Below are 23,175 nucleotides of genomic sequence, written 5' to 3'. Positions count from 1 at the left end.
TTCACATTCCAGCCACTTGGATAAGCCCTTTCTCCCCCCAGCACCACGTGAGCCACTGATGGTGCTACGAGCGCTTAAAGAAGAGGTTCCCATCACGACACCCTTCAAAGCTGTAGAAAAGATGAAACTCCCGTTTTCACAGTCGCTGTCCCCAAGATGCCCCTCAAGAGCTGTCTGGGGCAGCCAGGAAAGGTCGGTGTGTTCGGTCAGCAGCCCTGGGATCCCAGAGCAGTGTCTATGCCACTCTCACCAATCACCGGCGGACAGATGGCGAATGAGTGGATGGGGGATGAATCAACGACTAAAGGAGAAATACAGCAAGTTAAATTGGAGGGCTATAGGGAGAGTTATCATGAAGACATGGTCCCACTAAAAAAAAAGATTTATTTATTTTTATTGGAAAGGCATATATACAGAGAGGAGGAGAGACAGAGAGGAAGATCTTCTGTCCAATGGTTCATTCCCCAAGCGGCCCCAACAGCCAGAGCTGAGCCAATCTGAAGCCAGGAGCCAGGAGCTCTTCCGGGTCTCCCACATGGCTTTGGGCCGTCCCCTACCGCCCTCCCAGGCCACAAGCAGGGAGCTGGATGGGAAGTGGGGCCACCGGGATTAGAACTGGTGCCCACATGGGATCCCAGCGTGCACAAGGCGAGGACTTTAACCACTACACAATTGCGCTGGGCCCAATAAAATAAATCTTAAAAAAATTATACACACACACACACACACACACACATATATATATATATATTAGTTTGCATCCTGATTGCTCCACTTTTGATCAAGTTCCCTGCTAGTGCACCAGGGAAGGCAGTGGAAGATGGCTCAAGTGTTTGGGACCCTACACCCACGTGGCAGACCCAGGGGAGGCTCTGGGCTCCTGGCTCAGCTCTAGCTGTTGAGACCCTTTGGGGAAATCTTTCTTTGTGTGTTTTCTCATCTCTGGAAATCTGCTTTACAAATTAAAAAAAAAAAGTCTCAAAAAAGTTGGGGAGAAACTCAGTTTGGGATAGTTATGAAAACAGAAATAGACAAAATCAGAAATGGATGAAAACTTCATCAGACAAAAGCACATTGCCAGCAGAAAAACGTGTGACAAACACTACTATAAAATATCCCTCAGTATCCCCTTTACCTCAGATATATGAAGGAAACAATAGGGAAATAATAGTCTTACCCACTTTCTTATAGCCCTTGTACCTTTTTACCCTAATTAACTATGTAAAGATTGTCAAATATATAATAATTTTTTTTAATTAAAAAAAAAAAAAACAGCTGCTCCTTAGGACTCTAATTCTCACCTCCCAAAACAATCTGCAGGCTATCTAAATCAACTACTGATTCTTGCTTTTCTGTTTTTAAAGGTTCTCCTATCTAGATAGACTATGTTCCAAATTCACCAAAAATAAAGAGGGCCAGGAGCCAGTCGTGGTGGCACAGTGTGTTAACACTCCCGCCAACATACCCCGTCAGGGCACCAGTTCCAGAACTGGCTGCTCAGCTGCTGATCCAACTCCTTGCTGATGGCCCTGGGAGAGCAGGTGAGGACGGCCCAGAGGGTGGAGCCCTGCCACCTTCAGCAGAGACCCGGGGGAGCTCCTGGCTTCAGCCAAGGTGTCTTTGAGATCCCTCGCTTCTCTTTTCCTTCTCCACGTCTCTCTCTCTCTGCTACTTTGCCTTTCAAATAATTAAACAAAACTAAACAAATAAGCAAGAACACAGGAAGTGTTTAGTCAAGCAACTAGGAACAGCCTCCAATTCCAGGAGTGTTGGGCGTCTGACAGACAGGGCTGCAGACCGGCTGGGTCGTCCATATCTGTAACTGTGACCCAGATAAACAGGTGACTCAGCCACCTGCCCACGATACAGCAGTCAACCACTGAGTGTTTTAAATCCGATATCACCCACACATCAGTAAGAGGCATACCAAAAAGTCTGTGGAGCTAACCAAAGATTTTTAAAACACATGAAAAGCACGAAGAACAAAGTTGAAGTCTGGGCCTGCCTTGGTGGCATAAGCTGCAGGCTGTGATGCCAGCATCCCACATAGACACTGGTTCAAGTCCTGGTTGTTCTACCTGCTAATGCACTTGGGAAAAGATGGCCCAAGTGCTTGGGCCCCCCTGCACCTACATGAGAGACCCAAATGAAAGTTTGGCTCCTGGTTTTGACTTAGCTTACCCCTGGTTATTCCTGCTGTCTGGGAATGAACTAATCGATGAATCTCCCTCTTTCTTTCCTTTTCTCTCTGTAACTCTGACTTTCATAAAAGGAAGAAAAGAAAAGTCATGGGCCCAGCACAATGGCTTAATGGTTAAATCCTCATCTTGCAAGCACCGGGATCCCATAGGGCCACCGCCTATTCATCATGTCCCAGCTGCTCCACTTCCCATCCAGCTCCCTTCCTGGGAAAGCAGAAGAGGATGGCTCATGGTCTTAGGACCCTATACCCACAAGGGAGACCCAGAAGAAGCTCTTGGCTCCTGGCTTCAGATAGGCTCAGCTCCAGCCATTGCAGCCACTTGGAGTGTGAACCAGCGATGGGATCTCTTTCTCTGTCTCTCCTTCTCTCCATAAATTTGAACTGTCTTTCCAGTAAAAATAAATACATCTTTAACAACAATAACTCCCTGTCACCAAGAGGGAGACTCAGATGGCCCTGATGCTTCGAGCTGGACCTGCTCAGGATGCTGAGGTCATCATGTGAGAAGAGCTCTCTGTCATTCTGCCTTTCCTTCATTTCTTCCTTTTTTTTAAAGGTTTATCTTCATTTGAAAGGCAGAGTTATAGAGACAGAAGAAGGGATGCAGAAAGATTTTTCATCTGCTGGTTCACTCCTCAGCTGGAGCTGAGCCGATCCGACGCCAGGAGCCGGGAGCTTCTTGCAGGCCTCCTACATGGGAGCAGGGATCCAAGGACTTGGTCCAGCCTAAGCACAGAATGACGTATCAAACTGAGTCAGGCGCCACAGGGTTTAGGCTAAGCCTCTGCCTATGGTGCTGGCATCCCATATAGGCACTAGTTTGAGTTCCAGCTATTCCATTTCCCAACCAGCAGTAGGGGATGGCCCAAAGCCTTGGGACCCTGCACCCATGTCAGAGACCCAGAAGCAGCTCCTGGTTTTGGACCAGCTCAGTTTTGGCCATTGTAACCATTTGGGGAGGGGGTGTGAACCGGTGGATGGAAAAGCTAGCTCTATATCTTTCCTTCTCCCTCTGTAACTCTGCTTTTCAAATAAAAATTAGTAAATCTTAAAAAAAAAAAGCAGAAGAACATAGGTGCACAGCACAGTGAGTTAAGCTGCCGCTATGGACAGCAGCATCTCAGGAAGTCCGGCTGCTCTGCCTCCATTCAGCTCCCTGTGAGCGCGCCTGGGAAGCAGTGGGTGATGGCCCAGGAGTCTGAGCCCTTGACACCCATACCCTGGCTCCTGGCTCCAGCCTGGCCCAGCCCTGGTTCTTGGGGCCATTTCAGGAGTGAAATACTCGGTGGAAGGATATTCCTTTTCTGTCTCCCTGCCTTTCAAATAAATTAGTAAATACATCATTTTCAAAAAAGATTATTTACATTTATTGGAAAGGCAGATTTGACAGAGAAGAGAAACGGAGATTTTTCCACCTGCTGGTTCACTCCCCAAATGGCTGCAAAGGCCAGGGATGGGTTGGACCAAAGCCAGGAACCTGGAGCTCCATACAGGTCTCCCACATAGGCCATCCGCCTCTGCTTTCCCGGGTGTATCAGTAGGGAGCTGGAATGGACATGGAGCAGCTTGGGATTTCAAACTGTTCACACGGATGCTGGGCACACACTCGGGAGCAGAACCTACTGCACCACATGCTGAGAATCCCCCTCAAAACCCATTTTCAAAAACTTCTTAAAAAAAAAAATAAGAATAATTATACCAGAGAAGGTCTCAGATAACCAAGAATAACTGGATTTTTATCTCAGTGTTTTGATTTTAAATTTTCTTTGTGATCAGAGAATCCGAAGACACACACTGTTGGGTTTCCCCAGCTTCCCTTCCAGCCCAGAGTGCCCAAGGTCAGTAGGCAGGCTATACCTTGGCTCTCCTGCCTGCTGCTGGTCTTACCTCCCACCCGTGTACAGGTCAACAGCCACAGGCTAGCAGCTCCCACACTACAACACATTGAACTCCACAGAAGCCAGTGCCCAGGGAAGCTTCGCCTCCGACATGGAGCTGTGTGGGGTGCAGCCTAGGGAGCTGGCTGTCCCAGCCGCTCACCTTCCCAGCCAGCTCCCTGCGAATGGTCTGGGAAGGCAGTGGACAACAGCCCTAGTGCTTAGGCCCCTGCAGCCATGTGGGAGACCCGGAAGGAATTCCTGGTTTCCAGTTCCAGGTTGGCCCAGAGTCACTAGTTACAGCCGTCTGGGGAGCGACAATACCACCCTTTTTGTTTTTTAATAGTTAGCTATTTTTATTGGCAAGGCATATTCACAAAGAGATGGAAAGGTATTCCATCTGGTGGTTCACCACTTCCCAGGAGGCCGCAATGGCCGGAGATGAGCCGATCCACAGCCAGAAGACAAGAGTCTCCTCCGGCTCTCCCACATTCCTACATGAGTGCACGGTCCTTAGGACTTGGACCATCCTCTGCTGCCTTCACCAGGAAGTTGGATGGCAAGTGGAGCAGCCAGTACATGAACTGGTGCCCATATGAGATCTCACTGCTTGGAGGGAGATGATTAGCCAGTTGAACCATCGCTCTGGGCCCCACAAACAAACATTAAACAAGTCCCCCAACTCTCGGACAGCTGCATCTCAGGCGAGGAAAGTGACTGTTTTATGCCTGATGGTCCCAAACTTTGTACAAATTCTCCTCCTTGGGGGGAAGAGACCCCCCAGGCCCATTCTTTTGTCTCCTTTTACACAGTCACTTTATAGCTAAACTGGATGCTTCAAGGGCCCTTCTGCCCACCCATCGGTTCTAACATGCAGCAGCAAAGCCCACCACCAATGGGGATGGGCAAGGGGCTGTGGACTGCTTTAGGAGATCTGATACCAACGTGGGACAGTTAGCTCTTCTCAGAGAAAAGGAGAAAAAAGGCACACTCAGACCCTAATCTGCAAGTTTCTAGTTCCCATCAAATCACCCAAATCCTCCCCTAGCTGCAGCCAGAGTGCTAGGAAAATGGAGGAGGACGCACAGAATGCAGTTGGGTAACCTGATCACCTGTGGGGACAGGGGACCAGACATCTCGGCTAGACCTCAAGACACAGGAGCCAGTGGTGTGGCGCAGCAAGCTGAGCCACTGCCTGTAACACGGCATCCCATACGGGTGCCAGGGGTTCAAGTCCCGGCTGATCCATTTCTGATCGGGCTTCTTGCTAATGTGCCTGACAAATCAGTGTGTGGAAGATCTCTTTCTGTCTCCCTCTTTGTAACTCTTTCAAATAAAATTTCAAAGAGAGAGAAGTTGGATTTCTTTGAACGTATTTGGAGGGGAAAAAAAATCACATGTAACCAGAAGTTATATAGAAGCAATGCTAAGAACTGCCACACTAACTCAGCTGGATACTGGCATACGGCTTCCCAGGCAATGAAGTTAAAAACAGAAGGAACAGTTAAACGGCTGTGTGTTTGGGGAAATTAGAGTGTTTCCAGTCTTAAGTGAAAGCAAAATAACGGAAGAATTTCAATGTTTAGACACTGTGCTCTCAACTTTAACGGGTATGATGCCAAAACTGGGCGATATATTACGCCCTCAGAAGACACGCCCAGCACTTTCAAAAAGGAAACAAAAAGATACTCTTGCAGGAACAACAACAACAAAAAAGCACACCTCGGGAAACAGTCAAGGAGCTGAAAACAGCAGGCTGACTCTGCAGACCACACAGCGGGAGTCAAGCAATGGCTACACTTCAGCTGCACCATTCTAGGATCGACCTCAGGGGGTGGACACAGCCACCTGCAAATTCCTGGGGCCACAAAAAAACCTTAACTCACAGCATCCATGCGGCCCCTGGACCTTATCCACACTCAGGCTCCTGTGCGCCTCCCAGCTTGGTGGTGAGCCCAGGGAATGCCTGACCCCCCACAGCATACACCAAGAGGCAGCATGGAAGTCAGTGCTGGCTCTGCATCCCACCTTTCACGGAACACATAACTGGGTCAGTTATCTCACAATGGCCAGGTCCAGCATCGCCAAAGATTTTCACAGAAGGATGTAAACCCCCAGAGTCCAAACAGAGCACAGCCAACAGTGGGCCAACAACGGTGGGGCAGGTGTGTGTGTGTGTGTGGAGCAGGTACATGTGTGTGTGTGTGTGGAGCAGGTGCGTCTGGGGGGGCAGGTGTGGGGGGAGCAGGTGTGGGGGGCAGGTGTGTCTTGGGGGGCAGGTGTGTCTGGGGGGGCAGGTGTGTGTGAAGACCACGACACTTCAGGTTGTCTGACCCTTCTGCTGCCTGCTAGTGCAACTGGGAAGAAAGCAGGTGATGGCTCGCATGCTTGGGCCCGTCACCCACGTGACAGAACCGGATGGGGTTCCAGGCTCCTGCCTGCAGCCTGGCATCAATTCAGCTGCTGGGGCATTTGAACAAATGGATGGAAGAGCTCTCTGCTCTCCCCATAACTCTGCGTTTCAAATAAAAAAGTAAATCATAAAAGAGAGAGGAAGAGAGCTTCCCATTACTTGCATTAAAAGCAAAAACAAAACTGATCCGCCAGCAGGAGTTTGAACAGAAACAAAGATGTCGTTTGGGACGCCAGCCTCACATGGGAGAGTACCTGGGGTTCCGTCACCGCTATGCCACTGGTGGTCCAGCTTCCTGCTAAGGCATTCTGGGAGGCAGCAGGGGATGGCTCATGGACTTGGGTCCCTGCCACCCACGTGGAAGGCCCTGGCAGAGATCTGAGTTCCAAGGTTTGGCTGTGTTCAGCCTGGGCTGTGGCAGAAACTTGTGAAAACCAGAAAAGACGAAAATTTGCCTTTTTCTTTGTCTCTGCCTTTGAAATAAAGCATGTATAGTGTGTGTGTGTGTGTGTGTGTGTGTGTGTGTGTGTGATGTATACACACACACGTGGGGAAAGAAAATAAAGGATTAACATAAACAGTATCCAGAGTAAACAGGGAGGACATCATGGAAACACAGCAAAACTTACAATGCACTTTTGACTAACGAGTTTGAAGATGTGTGATGAAATAGGAAACACCCAAATCTCAAACATGAAAGTAGAATGGGATGGAAAAAGGAAGATTACACATCAAGTTCTAGGACGATAGATCCTGTCCATGAACCATGGTAGCAAAACAGTAACAGCACCTGCAGCTTACGTGTCTATATAAATCCACAAGTATAATCCAGTTGAACGCCTCCCAGGAAGGCTAATTTGGCTATCTGTGAGAAAATTGATTAACATAATTTACCACATTGATGAATTAAAGGAAGCGGAAGAAGTATTTAATGGTATCCTCAATACTCATCAAGCTCAACAAACCAGCTCTAGGCCAAGCAGGAAACGAGGGGAAATTCCATCACCCCATCAGGGCGTAATTACAGATCAGCCTTAACTGGGGGGCCTCCTGAGGCTCTCTCCGGCCCACCCCACAAATGGAGGGCTTCACCCAAAGAGTGTGGTAAGACAAGCAACCAAAAGCATAAAGATTGGAGAAGACAAGACTATCTCCACAGAGGGGTGGAGGGAATAGAAACGCCACAGATTCGGAAGGCAGCCTGTAGTCTTGGAGCAGGTGTTGGGCGGCTGCTCGGGACACTGGCCTCCCCCATGAGCAACCCGGGGTGAACTCTGAGGGAGGAGGCAGCAGGTGAGCGCCCCTGTCACCCTCAGGGGTGGTCCGCTCTCCTGGGCCTGTCCTGCCCCAACCCCACCAGTTGCAAGCAACTGGGGAGCAAATCAGCAGATAAAGAACCTGTCTGTGCCAAATAAACGGAAAGCAAAAACACCGTAAAAACTACAAGTCTACCTTACATATCCATGTATATTTACTGACTGCTACCTCCTTCACCCCAAAAAACTTTCTAAACACACTCTGACTCAATCTCATTATACTTAAAAAAAAATTTTTTTTTAATTTGAAAGAAGGGGGAGAAGGAAGGGAAGAGAGATAGAAATCCCATCTAGTGGTTGATTCCTCCGACACCCACGATAGCCAGGTACGTGCCAGGCAGGAGGCTGAAGCCTGGGTCTCCCCAGTGGGCGGCAGGAATTCCAGCCCTGGAGTCATGCTCGGCTGCCCCCCGGGGAAGTCACAGAGAGGAGAGATCTTCATCTGCTGGTCCAGTTGCCTAAAGGCCACAACAGCTGAAGCTGGGCCCGGCCAAAGCAGGAACTTCTTCCAAGTCTCCCACGTGGGTGGCAGGGACCAGGCACTTGGGTCATCCTCCACTGCTTTCCCAGGAACATGAGCAATGGGCGAGACCAGAAGCAGAGCAGCAAGGGACACCAGCTGGTGCTCCGTAATGGCATGCTGGGATCCCAAAAGGCACATGCAGGCCTGAGACAACATACCCTGACATATTCAGTAATTTTAGAGAAAAGCAGATCTAATCTTTAAGACAGGAACTGTGCAGAATTGGGCGACGACTGACCATTTCCCTAGCACAACTCCTCTGGCCTGGGAGAAGGCAAGGGCCTCTCTGCGGGCCAGGTCAGACTGCAGAGCCACGGGCAGTGAGGAGAACACGCCGTCACCATGTGTTTGCAGGACAGTGGCAATGACCATCCTTTGGGTGTCTGACCCACCAGGTAAAGTGTCACACCTCTGAGCTGGTGTGGACACAGCAGCAGCTCCTGCTGCAGCTGTTCATGACACACCTGATCCCCAACCCACATCCCAGGCCACCCTCCGCTGTGCACCTGCAGATCCCATGGTACTCAGCCACCTGCCCCAGCTCTCCCTTTTCTCTCTGAAGAGCCACAAAGTCAGAGCTGCCCAGTCCCTGCCCCCAGGACCACCTGTTCAGCACCACCAGCCCAGTGGGAGACGGTGGCACTGATGCGTTGCATCCTAGCATGGAAGCTTCGAGCAAGGTTGGTTCCTGCTTCCCCACCAGCTCCCTGCGATAAAGAGGGACCCCACCCCAGGGTGTGGCCAGGCCCGAAGGGGAAGCGAGAGATGCGTGCCCTCACCTTCTCCACGTCAGCCTTGGTCACGTTGATGTCAGCATCCATTTTCTCAAAGTATTGCTGGGCTCGGTCGGCCTCTTTGCAATCCCGCTCAAATCGCCTCTTACTCTGTAACACGGAGGAAAACAACGGGAGGACAGACATGATTCATCGAGCCGGGAACGTGTCTGTGAGCAGCGAGGCGTCCGACCTGACCCGGCCCCTGGCACTGACTCGCTCCAGGTCGGAATTTCCAGAAGTGACCTTCAGACCTGTGTCTGTTTCCAGTTACCAAGTCTAACTTCTGGTTGGGTTCTGGCCGCAGGACTTTTAGAAAAATGTGAGAGCTCTTTGGACTCCATGTTTCAGACAGATGGTTCCAGGGACAAATCCAATTCCAGAGGGAAAAACCCACGGGGACACCAATTTCAGGAGCCACCACGCACACACACACGTCTCTCACTTACTGCCTCCAGCTGCTTCCAGCAGGTCTCAATGTGCTGCTGCGCCTTCCGCCCATCATGAAAGTTCTGGAAAGAGGAGGAGACACCATTGAGTGGCCAGCCCAACTTCTATCACACAGACACAGGGCACACGACCCACTTTGCGGTATTGGAGTCTCAAACTCGAGCATGGGGCGCTGGTGCTGCCAAGAGATTCAAGAGTGAAAACACACACACACACACACACAAACACAAATCAAAGCATGTGGCATGGCAGAGGCCCTGAGACTTCTTCGGGATGGCTCTGGCAGATGCACCAACAGCAGTGCTCTGAGACCACCCTCTGCAGTCACCCGACACGCACGTCACATGGCTAACGTCAATCGCTCTTTGGCCTCCCCCTCTCAGATACAGACATTGCCTGGCTAACCCCATGATGCCTACACTATCACCCACCAATCGTCCCTTCCTTCCCCAGGCCCAGGTAGCCCCCTGTGACTGTGGCACCCTGCTTAGGGTGTCACATATGAACCCAGTTACCCACGGGAATGTCTGTGGCTCTGCCTGGTATTTCCAAGATGCATCCAGCCCCGTCCTCACATGGGTCAGACCTGAGGCAGGCTACTGGCTGCTGCCGGTGGTAAGCAGTCCAGGGAACTGGAGGTGCGTATCAGACTGTGGGTTCTCTGAGTGAGCAAGGGCACGGCAGGGCCCCTGAGCTCAGAGGCTGCAAACACAAGGTGCATTTGCAGGAGCAGGAATGGAAGCAGAGCAGCCAGGATGTGGACAGATGATCCAACAGGGGCTGCTGGCATCCCGGGCAGCAGTTAAACTCACTGTGCTACAACGCCAGCCTCTTGAGATACATCTCAGTCTCTGTGCTGGAACCTGCCCTTGAAAACAAGGGGGTTCCTGGGGTGTCCAGGGGACCGTGAGGCTAAGGGCCTGAGGGGCACTTGGAACCCTGTATCCAAGCGACAAACCTGGAAGAGGCTCCTGGTTCCTAGCTTCAGTCTGGCTCAGTCCCAGCCCGTTACTGAAGCCATTTGGAACAGGTAAAATATATCTCTTCCTCTCTCTCTCTCTCTCCTCCTCAATTCTGCCTTCCATACAAATAATACCTGCCCACCCCTGCCTGGCCAAGCAGGCTTCCCCACTTTACAGAGCAACTGGGCCCAGCTGTGTGCCCGTGTAGACTGGGGCCCTGTGGTGAGACGGCTCGCACCAACAAGGCAGCTGTTGGTGCCAGGGTGCACTGTGGAGGTAATGAGGCGACAGAGTGGTTGGGGCCATGAGTGCCCAATACCTGCAGGCCCGGCGTTCTGCGCCTACACAGAAGGTAGGTAAGTAGGTAGGGAGCTCTCTGCGCCCAGGGCGCCCTGGGTCACACTAGCACCTCCTCTGCAGACAGTGGCCTTCCTAAACAGGCCCCTTTCTGGGAAGCACCAGGAGAACTCTGACTGAAAGCCCACACAATGTGTTCTCTTGCCAATCTTTCACGTCAAGGTTCCCTCCACATGCACAGTGCGTGCCTCCCTCTGCCTTTACTGGCGAGTTCTCCCCAGGGAGCCGGCCTCAGTCACACCTTCCCTTCCCTTACCAAACAAGTGCCCGGAAGCCTCAGCTGGGATCCTCTTATTACACATGGGGCTGGCACCGTGGGGCTGTGGCCCAGGGCTGGGGAGAAGCCACTGCCTGCACTACCAGCATCCCAGCATGGGTGCCGGGTCCAGTACCGGCTGCTCCACTTTGGATACAGCTCCTGGATGACGCGCCTGCAAAGGCAGCAGAAGGCCCAAGGACATGGGTCCCAGCCACAGAGCCAGGAGACTCCAGCTCCAAGTGCTGCAGCCATTTAGCTGTCCACCCCAACCCCCCACTTCCCTACTCTGCCATCAAATAAATAAACGAATACCTAAAAAAAAAAAAAAAATAAGAGCTGAAGGTGATGGCCTTGATGGCTGTGACGGCCAGCATCCTTCCTTCTGGTCCCTTCTCCCTCTGCTGCCATTTGCTTGCCCCAGGTCAAGTGGGATAGGGGCTGTAACAGAAGCTTTCTTCAGGCCCAGGCACAGCCCAGGTCCTCTCTTTCTCTTCCTCCTTCAAGTTGCAAAGTTAAACAAAGGGGCTTCCCAGATGTATCTGTTGTTTATTAACAAACAATGGGAGAGCATTTCTCCTCTGCACAGTGAGCGAGTGTGTGCCCCTGCAACTTCAGAATAGACGAATTGTTCTCCGGGACAAAGAGGACCGGCCTCTCTGGGGCCCAGGGTGAGGTCATCACAGCTCTTCCCTGGGACAGGAAATGCCATCCCTGCAGGCCTGGGGACCTGCTCCTTATCTCCACCTCCTCCGGGAAGAGGCTTCGGTTTCTTAAAAGTATCTGGGTGACGGCTACACTTACCCATTTTCATTTCAACTTCTGAGTTGCACTTCAGTCTACACAGATGAAAGTCACCACCAGCACGGCTCCCAGCCCCACGTCCCCCAAAACAGTTTTGGCTAGGGGTACCCGAGACACTGAGGAACACGAAACCATGGGGTGTGGAGCAAAGATTGGCAGGCAATCAAGACAAAAGAGGGTTTTGAAGGTTTCGCCTGGCACTCCGGGCGGAAGAGCGACGTGAGAAGGGTCGGCACTCACATTTGGGTGGGGACGGGTGGTAAGCCCTGAATGGTGGAAAAGCCACAAACACCCCTGGTGTCAGGACAGCCATTTCAGGGAAGAGAGAAAAATGTAAGGACTACAACAGCCACAGAGCGCAGTCAGCCACGGGTCAACTGAAACAAACCTGGGACAGTGGACACCAGGCCAGTGGAATTCTCTCAGCTCCCTCTGGGGCTGCCCACAGCCAGCAACAACCTTCACTTCCAGCTCCGAGGAAAGCACCAAGTTACAGAACAGATAGAAACACAACGCCTCCAGGCCATACACTGGATCCCTCTTGGAGGACAAGGCTGTTACATCATCAGGAAGCTAGAATCGGAAGCCGAATGGAAACCAGGCAACTTCCCTGCAGGTTAAATACACACCCCAGCCAACAGGAAGCGATGAGAGCTAGAAGACAAGGTTGACGGGAAAAAAGAAGTCCTGGATGGTCAACGAGGGATGCTGTGGACCCACAGGCTGTGCTTGGAACATGGCATCTCGCAGCTGAGGGCCTGGGAGACAGCGCAGGCCCCTGCGGATGCACCTGGGGGGGCAGCAGGGGATAGTCAGGAGACTGGGATCCACCATCTATACGGGAGACCAGGTGGAGTTTGGGGTTTCACTTTGCCTCCTAAGGAAGTAAACTAAATTACTGCTCACGGTGCTGGTGCCGAGCGCCAGAGTCCCCACTGTTCCGCTATGTGGCTGCTGTGGCTGTGTCAGGGATGAACCAGCAGACTGAAGATCTCAAATACATCAATTTTTCATTAGTCTTTTAAAAGGAAGTTTTTAATTTTTTTCTCTTCCAAACATTCATGGTGTATTTCCTTATAGGAAATGAGCTATAAACAGGACTCTCCCGCCCCCCTTTTTTTTAAATTTTAAAATTTACTTTATTTGGCCCCGAGATGGCAGCCTAGTGGCAAAGTCCTAGCCTGCATGTGCCGGGATTCTACAAGGGCGACAATTCATATCCCAGTCACTCCACTTCCACGTGGGTGCAGGGTCCCAAGGCTTTGGGCCATCATTGACTACTTTTCCAGGTCACAAGCAGGGAGCTGGATGGGAAGTGGAGCTGCCGCGATGGAAACTGGCATCCACACAGGATTTTGGCACACACAAGGCGAGAACTTCAGCCACTAGGCTATTGTATTGGGCCCAATTTCCAGCAAATCTTTAAAAAAGAAAAAGACTGACTTTACTTATTGGAAAGGCAGAGAAAGAGAATCGACCTTTCACCTACTAGTTTGCTTCCCACGTGGCCACAACAGACAGGCTGGGCCAAGTTGAAGCCAAGGACCTGGTCTTCCACGTCACTGCAGCGGCCCAGGCACTTGAGGCATCTTTCCCTGTTATCCCAGGCGCGCTAGCAGGGAGGGAGCTGGGTCAGCAGGGGAGCAAGCGGGACATGAACCGGCACCTCTAAGGGATGCTGGTGCCACAAACGACAGTGTAACACTGCAACACCAAACCCAAACGCCTGTCACAAGCTCAACAGTGAAACGTAATCTTCCCAGGCTTGGCACGGTGGCTCCAATAGCTAATCCTCCTCCTGCAAGTGTCAGGATTCTACGTGGGTGCCAGCTGCTCCACTTCCCATCCAGCTCCCTGCCTGTGGCCTGGGAAAGCAGGGGTGGACAGCTCAAAGTCTTGGGACCCTGCACCTGCGTGGGAGACCTGGAGGGAGAGGATCCCAGCTCCTGAACTGGCTCACGATGTTTGCGGCCGTTTAGAGAGTGAACCAGTTGATAGAAAATCTTCCTGTTTCTCCTCCTCTCTGTAAATCTGCCTTTCCAATAAAAGTAAACAGATAAAAAAAGCAATCAATAAAAGCCTGTGAGTTGTGTCTTCTTAAATTGGGGGAAATTCTATGCATCCTTACCATCCTGACCTCAGAAGGGAAGCAGATTTAAAAGCATCTTAGGCTCTATGTCAACCGGCAGGCCTCACAGCCAAGAGCGCCTGGGGAGGCCAGAGGGACTAGGTCAACCTTACACAAGTGGGAGTCCGCAGTGGGCACAGACGGGAGACCTCAGGCCAGAAAAAGGACAAGCAAGCTTAGGGCACAAGCCGGAAGTCACACCTCCCACTTGTCAACCTTATTCATTACCATTCAATTAACACCACCAGGACATTCTCCCCCGGACCCAGGTTCCCTGGTCCCCTGGTACTCGTGGTCTAACACGGGGCAGCACCCCCACCCCCGGCCCCCACACCGAGGCCACAAGGGGCAAGGTGCAAACCTTTTTTAAACCCACTTCCTCATGAGGGCCTGGCAGCGTGGCCTACCGGCTAAGTTCCTCGTCTTGAACACATGGGCGCCGGTTCTAATCCCGGCAGCTCCACTTCCCATCCAGCTCCCTGCTTGTGGCCTGGGAAGGCAGTCAAGGACAGCCCAATGCTTTGGGACCCTGTACCCGTGTGGAGACCTGGAGGCGGTTCCTGGCTCCTGGCTTCAGATTGGCACAGCTCTGGCCATTGCAGTCACTTGGGGAGTGAATCATCAGACAGAAGATCTTCCTCTCTGTCTCTTCCTCTCTGTATATCTGACTTTGTAATAACGAATAAATAAATCTTTAAAAAAAAATTAAAAAAAATTAACCCACTTCCTTGATCCCCCCCTGAATCTGTCACTTTTAGGGTCTGTGATGATCCCCCTGCCTGTGTCATAAACATTAAAAAAATTTAAAGTGTATGCTATGAAAATATTAAAGTCCACCACAACTCTAAAATTATTTGTATGTGGTCAGCTTTAAAAGCTAAGAAATACAATATAAATCTGTTTTAAAAAAAAAAAAAAACCTAGAGAAAAAAACCCAGGCACCTGGGAGGCCTCCAGGCCCCAGAGCCTTAAGCTAACCCAGGCACCCTGACACCTGGAAGGCCTCCAGGCCCCAGAGCCTTTTTTTTTTTTTTAAAGATTAATTCATTTTATTACAGCCAGATATACACAGAGGAGGAGAAACAGAGAGGAAGATTTTCCGTCCGATGATTCACTCCCCAAGTGAGCCGCAACGGGCCGATGCGCGCCGATCCGAAGCCGGGAACCTGGAACCTCTTCCGGGTCTCCCACGCGGGTGCAGTGTCCCAATGCATTGGGCCGTCCTCGACTGCTTTCCCAGGCCACAAGCAGGGAGCTGGATGGAAAGTGGAGCTGCCGGGATTAGAACCGGCGCCCATATGGGATCCCGGGGCTTTCAAGGCGAGGACTTTAGCCGCTAGGCCACGCCGCCGGCCCAGGCCCCAGAGCCTTAAGCTAACCCAGGCACCCGGGCACCTGGAAGGCCTCCAGGCCCCAGAGCCTTAAGCTAACCCAGGCACCAGGGCACCTGGAAGGCCTCCAGGCCCCAGAGCCTTAAGCTAACCCAGGCACCAGGGCACCTGGAAGGCCTCCAGGCTCCAGAGCCTTAAGCTACCCAGGCACCCGGGCGTGGGGCACTGGTGCTGTGCACTAGGCAGATCCACGTGCACCCCAAACGCCAACCAGGGTTCCACGCAAAGGAGCAGCTGTGGCAGGTGACAGACTCCAGAGCGCCCGCTGGGCGGGGCTCTGGGAGTGTTTGTGTTTTCCTCCACAGGGAGCAGAGCAGCCAGCAGCAGCAGCCGCAGTAAAGCAGACTGCTGCAGGGGGCTTCAGGTTTTCTCCGGAAAGAATTCTTGCTTTTTAAAAAAAAAAAAAAAACTACACATTAGCATCAAAATGAGCCGGCGCACGTCAGGTCAGAACAGGCCCAGGGCAGGTGAGTGAAGCGCCTGTGGTGGCTTCTGCTCTGCTAAAACCCCCAGCAGCAAGTGTCAGCCTTTTTCCCGCCAGGGACAAGGAGGGCCACAGCCACGACTCCTTCCACTGTGCAGCCCGGTGACCCCGGCTTCCTTTCAAATACATACAAAAATGGAAAAAGAAAATTTACTTTATTTATTTTTTCTTACCGCCATGACTCCAATGAGAAAAGCATCTATTCTAACACACATAAAAAATCCAGATGAAAACTGATTTCTGGTCGCCATTCTCTGATTCCTCCTAAAGACAGTGACGAAATCTGGCACTAAGCCTGGGATTTTTATTTATTGGGTAATGATTTACTGTATTTATATGAGAGGCAAAGCTACAGAGAGATCAAAAGACAGAGAGAGAGATCTTCCATCTACTGGTTTATTCCCTAAAAGACTGGGGCTGAGTTAGGCCAGCTTCTTCCAGATCTGCCATGTGGGTGCAGGGCCCCAAGCAACTTGGGCTAATCTCTGATGCTCTCCCAGGTGTGTCATCAATGGGCTGAATCAGAAATGGAGCAGCTGGGGCTCAAACCGGCACTCATGTGGAGGCTTCACCTACTGCACCAACGCACCAGCCACCCGTGATCTTTCCACTCTAAACCACCTTCCTGGAAGACAGGATTCTGCCCTGCAGCACGGGACCCGAAGTGCAGTGACTCCCACCACACTTTGGAATGGTTCTGAGGGCTGTTTAACCTGGAGGAGGGTGTGGCTTCCATTCCGGCTTGCTGCTGTCAGACCCTCGATGGCTTAGGCCCTGGGCCCTTGATAACCCTATATGAGGCCCAAGTTCAATTCCCAGCACCCTAGCTTGGGCCAAGTCCAAGTCAGCAGATGGAAGCTTTCTATATGTCTGTGGATAAGAGAAAGAGACCACCCAACTACCTGTTGGCTTGCTCCCCAGACGGCAGCAACGGCAGGAACTGGGCCAATGCGAAGCCAGGAGCCAGGAGCTTAATGTGGGTCTCCTGTAAGGGGGCAGGGGCCTGAGCACTTTGGCAATCCTGCTCTGCTTTCTCAGGAACATTAGCAGGGAGCTGCGTCGGAAATGGGGCAGCCAGGAATTGAACTAATAGGATGCTGGAGTTCCCCAGAGGCAGCTGAGCTGGCTGTGCCAGGACGCCAGCCCAGCCTCTCAAATAAATAAAGACATAAATAATTTTGAAAACAGATACTTAGGCAAGGCACCATCTGCATCAGTCATGAGACAGAGCTCATGGTTCAATGTTTTAAAAGCAACCTGCTTTCAACAGCATCCATCAATAGCACACTGGAAGAAAGGTCATTTCAAGTTCACTGGGCAGCTCCTGTTTTGACGTAAGGCCACAAGGAAGCTAGCATAAACCCCTTCTGAAAACAGAAAACCCACCCTGACCCCAGAGTTATGGGATGGGAATGCGACTCCACACATGGAAGCAGAAAAGCCAGAGGAAGAGTGGCTGCTGCGTGGCATCCGTTCAGGCCTGGGAACCTTTCCTCTGCCACGGGTCATCGGATATCTGTAAGATCTTTTCATGGGCCCTTTGAAATTACGATTATGGCCTGGGAAAGCAGGAAGAGATGGCCCAAAGCCTTGGGGTCCTGCACCCGTGTGAGAGACCCTGAAGAAGCTCCTGACTCCTGGCTTCAGACTGGATCAACTCTGGCTGTTGTGGCCACACGGGGAGTGAGTCAGCAGACAGATCTTTCTTTCTGCATCGACTTCTCTGTAGATCCAATCTGTCTTTCCAATAAAAACAATTATCTTAAAAAACAAAAATGTTGCACGAACACACAGTACTAATGCCACGTCACGCAGTCATCAGACGGAGGCCAGTCGCTGCACAGAGGGAGGCACACTGCTGCGGGAAGGACGCAGACCACAGGTCGCTCTGTGACCCGATGCCCCCTCGGGTGTTTCCAGTGGCTTCCCCAACATCCTACAACGTCATGTCCCTCAAGGGAAGCTCAGCGCAATCAGCCCCGCTCAACAGAACACCTGACCAGGAACACCGGCTGCCGGGATATTATTGCATGTGTGTCTCAGCTACCTGTCATTTCCTCTATCAAGCACTGTAATTTCTGATCAAAAAGAGAAGAGAATGCCAGTGCAGATACAACTGTCTATTAAAAAAAGACCTGTGATTACCAGTGAGTAAACAAGACAAAACAACTCAATCATTATGCAGGCAAAGGAACATGAGGGTGAGAGAAGGAAGCCTCCATCTGCATCAGTGGCATCCCATAGTGGCACTAGTTCTAGTGCCAGCTGCTCCACCTTCCCACCCAGCTCCCTGCTGATGGGCCAGGGAAAGCACCCACATGGGGGAGCTGGAGGAAGCTCCTGGCTCCTGGCTTCGAACAGGTCCGGCTCTGGCTGCTGTGGCATTTGGGGAGTGATCTGGATGATGGAAGATCTTTCTCTAACTCCGCCTTTTGAATGAATACGTAAAAATGGAGGGGCAGGAGGGCTTGGGAGCAGAGCAAGGGCAGACAGGCGGGATTCCAAGAGAAGCAGTTAGATAGCCTAGGGAAACAGCCTTCTAAGGACAGAAAGGCAGGTGCCAGAGTCCTGGGACAGGTGCACGCAGTGCACGGAGGACAGTGGCTGCAGGGGCGGGACCCCAGTGCCAGGTGGCCAGCCCTGTGGGCGTCCCACATTAAGATTTGCTCCAGAAATACAGCTTTCTGCTCAGGGAGCTGCATGGGTGGGGCAGTGGAAGGTCAGTGAGGAGGCGGGCGGCAGGATCAAGGCAGCAAACAGGAAGAAGACATAAAGCTCAGCAAGGTCGGGGAAGGTCAGCAAGCCATCCAGGCTCGCGTATTTATTCAGTCGTCGTAGGAGGCACTTGTCCTCTGTGCTGAACTCCGGGGGGGCTCTGCTCTGCTCACTGGTTCTTTTCCATCACATGAGGGAAAATATCTTCCTTCATGAATGGTCTTAAGCAGAGGACAGCTCCCAGGGCAGGGGCAGGGCTCTGCTGCAGATCTCCCTTAAACTCACCATCACCGAAAACAGCATGGGAGCTGGGCTGTGCGAGGCCCCCAGCATCCCCGCGCCCTGATCCCTGGGCCATAGCACGGTACCCCCTCAACCAGCCCAGACCATCCCAAGGCATGATGGGCATTGCTGGGGTACAGCTCTTATTCTAACAGAAACAATGTGACATCTCCACCTGCTTCTCTGTAACCAATGGATGGATAGCTCTTCCTCAACGCACCAAAGTCTTCTGCTATCAAGCTGCAACTTGGCAAGCACTGCACTCAGATATGAACAGCTGCTGCTCTGCCCTCTGGGGCATTCCTCCTCATCCTGCACGCCTCAAGGTGAAATGCTAAACATTAGGTAACCACTGAGAAGTTTTTCCCTGGGTCCCAGGCATGAGCACATGAGATATTCCTTTCAAATGCTCTCGTGGAGAAGCTGGCCCTGCGGTATAGTGTGTAAAGCTGACACCCACAGTGCCAGAATTCCATATGGACACTGCTTCAAATCCTGGCTGCTGGACTTCCAATCTAGCTCCCCGCTAGTGCATCTGGGCAAAACAGTGGAAGGTGGCCCAAGCTGCTTGGGCTCCTACACTGCCATGGAAGACCCAGATGGAGCTCCTGGCTTTAGCAAGGGCTAGCACTGGCCTTCACAACCATCTGGGACACTGAACCAGACGAAAAAAATCTCTCTTTTTCTCTCTCAGCTCTAGACTTTCAAAATAAATTAACTCTTTTTTTTTATACCTTTAGAACTTTAATTTCAACTCAAAAGAACAATCTGAAATATATGTGTAAAAGCATATAAAATCTTTGACAATAATCTTCAGTAATAACATTTTTGATTTTCTAAGAAATTTTGATCATTCTGTAGTGTGTGTGTGTGTGTGTGTGTGTGAAAGATTATATTAGTGTGTGTGTTGTAAGTGAAAGTAAGAGAGAGAATAACAACCAGTTTTCCATTTTGACACTAAAAGGGGCAATATTTTACTGACATTCATTTGCTACTACAAGATTTCAAGCCATCCAGATTTCATTATTTCCTTTTTGCAAAACTTCAGTGGTTGTTTTTCCATAATAAAAGAAATTGTACTCGTATGACTATATTCTACATTATTTATGGATTTTGGAAAATTTTCATCTGGGGTGGACAAAGTACCTATGAAACTGTGTCACATAATACAATGTAATTAATGAATTAAAAATAATAAATAAATTTAAAAATGCAAAAAAAAAGCTCTGAATCGTGAAATTTCAAAATATTTGGATTATATGAATTTTTTAAAAAGTAAATGTTTAATAAATTAAATCTTAATTAAAAGGTAGATAGATAAATGCTCTCATGGCACCCGTACGAGTGTACTCCAAAAACTAGGTGGGAAATGGGTTGACAAGTTGCAACTCCCTTTCCATGACCTTTTGAAGGCCGCTCCCACCCCAGGACTGTGACTTGGGTCAACTCACATAAACGCAATGGAATATTCACTTTCCCCGTTCCTCCATCAGATCCCCCAGTGTTGACATGAGTAACACCTGTCTCGCTGGCACCGAAGGTGGCTCCAGATCTGCACTCCGAAGGCCAGGACCAGCCAAACGTGCTGGGTAAGCCATCTAAGGAAAGCTACGATGATGGGGCCCGAAGCTGAATGAAAGCACGATCGCCCCCTACCACTGCACTGGGAGCGCATACTGTCCTTTAACAACCCAAACCGGGAAGAGAAGCAGCCACAAGAGGCAGCCAGGCCTTCTCTCCGGCTTTGGAATCCCTTGGCAAGCACTTGTTTTAACACTGTCTTTGCACAGGGTACATCCCACACCCATGGCTCTGCCTCTTCATGCTTGTTCTCCTTCTATCCTCAAACACGGGACACTCAGGCCACTCCCTGGGGTCCACAGCTGAGCCTTAGGCATGCAGGGGGGCCAGGGAGACGTCCTCGCAGACCCATAAGGACAGCCCAGAAACAGGGGAGTCCCCAGGATGGCAAGTGCATTGCCAGACAAGTTGGGTATGTCCCGGGGACAGCTCCATCGTGCCTGGTCCATGGAACACACAGGCACATGCGTCTTACCGACTTCCTCTCCTGCTTCAGTTCCTGCACGTAGCGGGCCAGGTCCACCATGATCTGTGCCGTCATGTTCTCGGAGATGACCTCATGCTGCCCCGCGTAGTCGTTCATCTCATTCAGGGTGGAGAGGAAAGCTTTACAGGATGTGTACCTGCAGGACACAGCACAACCACGTGCCTTGTCACACATGGCCCACAACGCTTGCTCCTGGCACCGCTCTGCACCCTGGGGAGAACCGGCTCCAAAACCAGGTTAATGTGCACTGGACTCCTGTGGGATCTGAGGGATTAATCACACACTCAGGGCTCGGCCACAATCACAGCAGAGCCACCTACCCTGGGAGACCACACCACTCAACAGGGAGCGATGCCTGGCTTGGCCACTGCTTGGTTCAAACAGAGCCGAGAACACACGCATGCTGTATGTGCTGATGTGAGCGCAGACATGCCACCTCCGAGCCTGGCGGAGATAGACCCGAGTCTAGGGTGGATGGGTAACGTGACCGTACTACTGAGACTTCTCTTGGATTCTCAGCCCATGGCTCCTGCATGTGCTTCTAGCAGATGCTAAACTTCATTTGCAGTCCTCTGGGCTGCAGGCTACAAAGAACACACTGAGAGCCATTTTTATTGTTCTGACTCAAGGTGTAGCATTGTGGTACAGTAGATCAAGCCGCTGCCTGTGACACTGGCATTCCACTGGGGGGCACCAGTTTGAGTCCCAGCTACTCCGCTTTGGATCCAACTCCCTGTTAATATGCCTGGAAGACAGCAGCAGATCACCCTGCTTCTTGGCCCCTGCCACCCACATGGGAGACCAGGATGGAGTTCCAGGTTCCTGGCTTTGGCGAGCCCAGCCCTGATGCTTGCTGTCATTTGGAGATAGACAAGCTACTTTTCTCTTTCTCTCCCTTTCCCTCTCCGTCACTTGGCCTGCCAGATCAACTCCTCAAAATAAGTGCAAGACATCAATTACAAACACACACACTGCAGTTCACTCTTCACAGCTTCTGCCAGCAGTGCCCACACATCACCGCAGGACCACCCCGCCCAACGAACTTACCTGTACTCCTCTTCCTCCTTCGAGTTCTTTTTAGGCTGGTATTTCTTCGATAGATTCCTGAAATAAAAATGCCCATGTGTCACCTCACACACAAAGGCGGTTGAGAAACCAGGAACCCAATGCAAGTCAATGCTTTCCTTTGGCGTGCCCCTCCCCTGCCCCACTGCCACACTGCCTCTCCCCTCCCCCACTGCCCCTCCCCTGCCCCACTGCCACACTGCCTCTCCCCTCCCCCACTGCCCCTCCCCTGCCCCACTGCCACATTGCCTCTCCCCTGCCCTGCTCCCCTGCCCCGCAGCCCCTCCCCTCCCCTCCCCCACTGCCTCTCCCCTGCTCCACTGCCACACTGACCCCAGCTGCCCCGCCATTCCAGCCCTGCACAGCTCTTCACCCCACCCCCTAGGCAGACAAGTTCAGGAGGCTTCCTGACTAGCAGCGCTGGGATTTCAGAACTGTTCCTGCTGAGATGTGTAACCAGGAACATCTCTCTAACAAATCTAATTTACTTGAGAAAGGAAGAAGGGGGGCAGGGAAGGAAGAGATAGAAGAGAGGGAGGGGAAACAGCAAGAGCTCACTTCCAAAACGGTCCCTGACTCCAGGGCTGAGCGGCAGCCACAGCCTGGAGTTCCTTCGGGGTCTCCCACACAGGTGGCAGGCATCCAAATGCCAGAGCCGCCCCCTTGGCCTTCCTGGGGCCACACAAACAGGGAGCTTGACTGCGAGGTGGGCACAGGCATGCAGCCACCAGCCCAGGGGCCTTTCTACTGAGTGGACCTACAAGCTGCTCACAGGAATGTTCAGAGTACACTGGGCTGAGCCCAAACCCTCCTGGCTTCCCGCCCTGGTTCTACCTCCAGGTTAGGAACCCAGATGTCAGGGCCACATCCAGCATGCCTAAGGACACACAGGGACCAGGAAGTGATCCTGAGAAGAGACAGCAGCCTCCACTGCCCTCCTGGCTGACCTCTCACTCCACTGACCTCAGGCCACCGGTGGGAGGTCAGAGGGGCCTGCAGGGCTGGCGCCTCAGGCTCCACTTCCTTGTGGCTGTTCCTCTTCACTAGGTGTCTTTAGGATGTCACATTCTACTGCAGTTGCTTCCACTTCCCTGAAATCTACAGTCGC

At 51.6% G+C, this 23,175-nt stretch overlaps 1 protein-coding gene across 13 annotated transcripts in view; it reads right to left on the bottom strand.

Moving 5' to 3' along the window:
- The window catches only part of FNBP1 (formin binding protein 1), a 108,237-nt gene that overhangs the window by 35,065 nt on the left and 49,997 nt on the right, over positions 1-23,175 (bottom strand). For all 13 annotated transcript variants that reach the window (XM_058672134.1, XM_058672133.1, XM_058672132.1 and 10 more), the window contains exons 3-6: positions 22,050-22,106; positions 20,991-21,138; positions 9,555-9,617; positions 9,112-9,216 (exon numbers count right to left, since the gene is read on the bottom strand). In XM_058672134.1, the coding sequence (XP_058528117.1) occupies positions 9,112-9,216; positions 9,555-9,617; positions 20,991-21,138; positions 22,050-22,106 (373 nt within the window). The remainder of the gene's footprint in view (positions 1-9,111; positions 9,217-9,554; positions 9,618-20,990; positions 21,139-22,049; positions 22,107-23,175) is intronic.

This window comes from Ochotona princeps, chromosome 14, assembly GCF_030435755.1.
Source record: "Ochotona princeps isolate mOchPri1 chromosome 14, mOchPri1.hap1, whole genome shotgun sequence".
Classification (NCBI taxonomy): Eukaryota; Metazoa; Chordata; class Mammalia; order Lagomorpha; family Ochotonidae; genus Ochotona; species Ochotona princeps.
The sequence above is the reverse complement of the archived record's forward strand: the minus strand, read 5'-3'. Positions and strand labels throughout refer to the sequence as shown.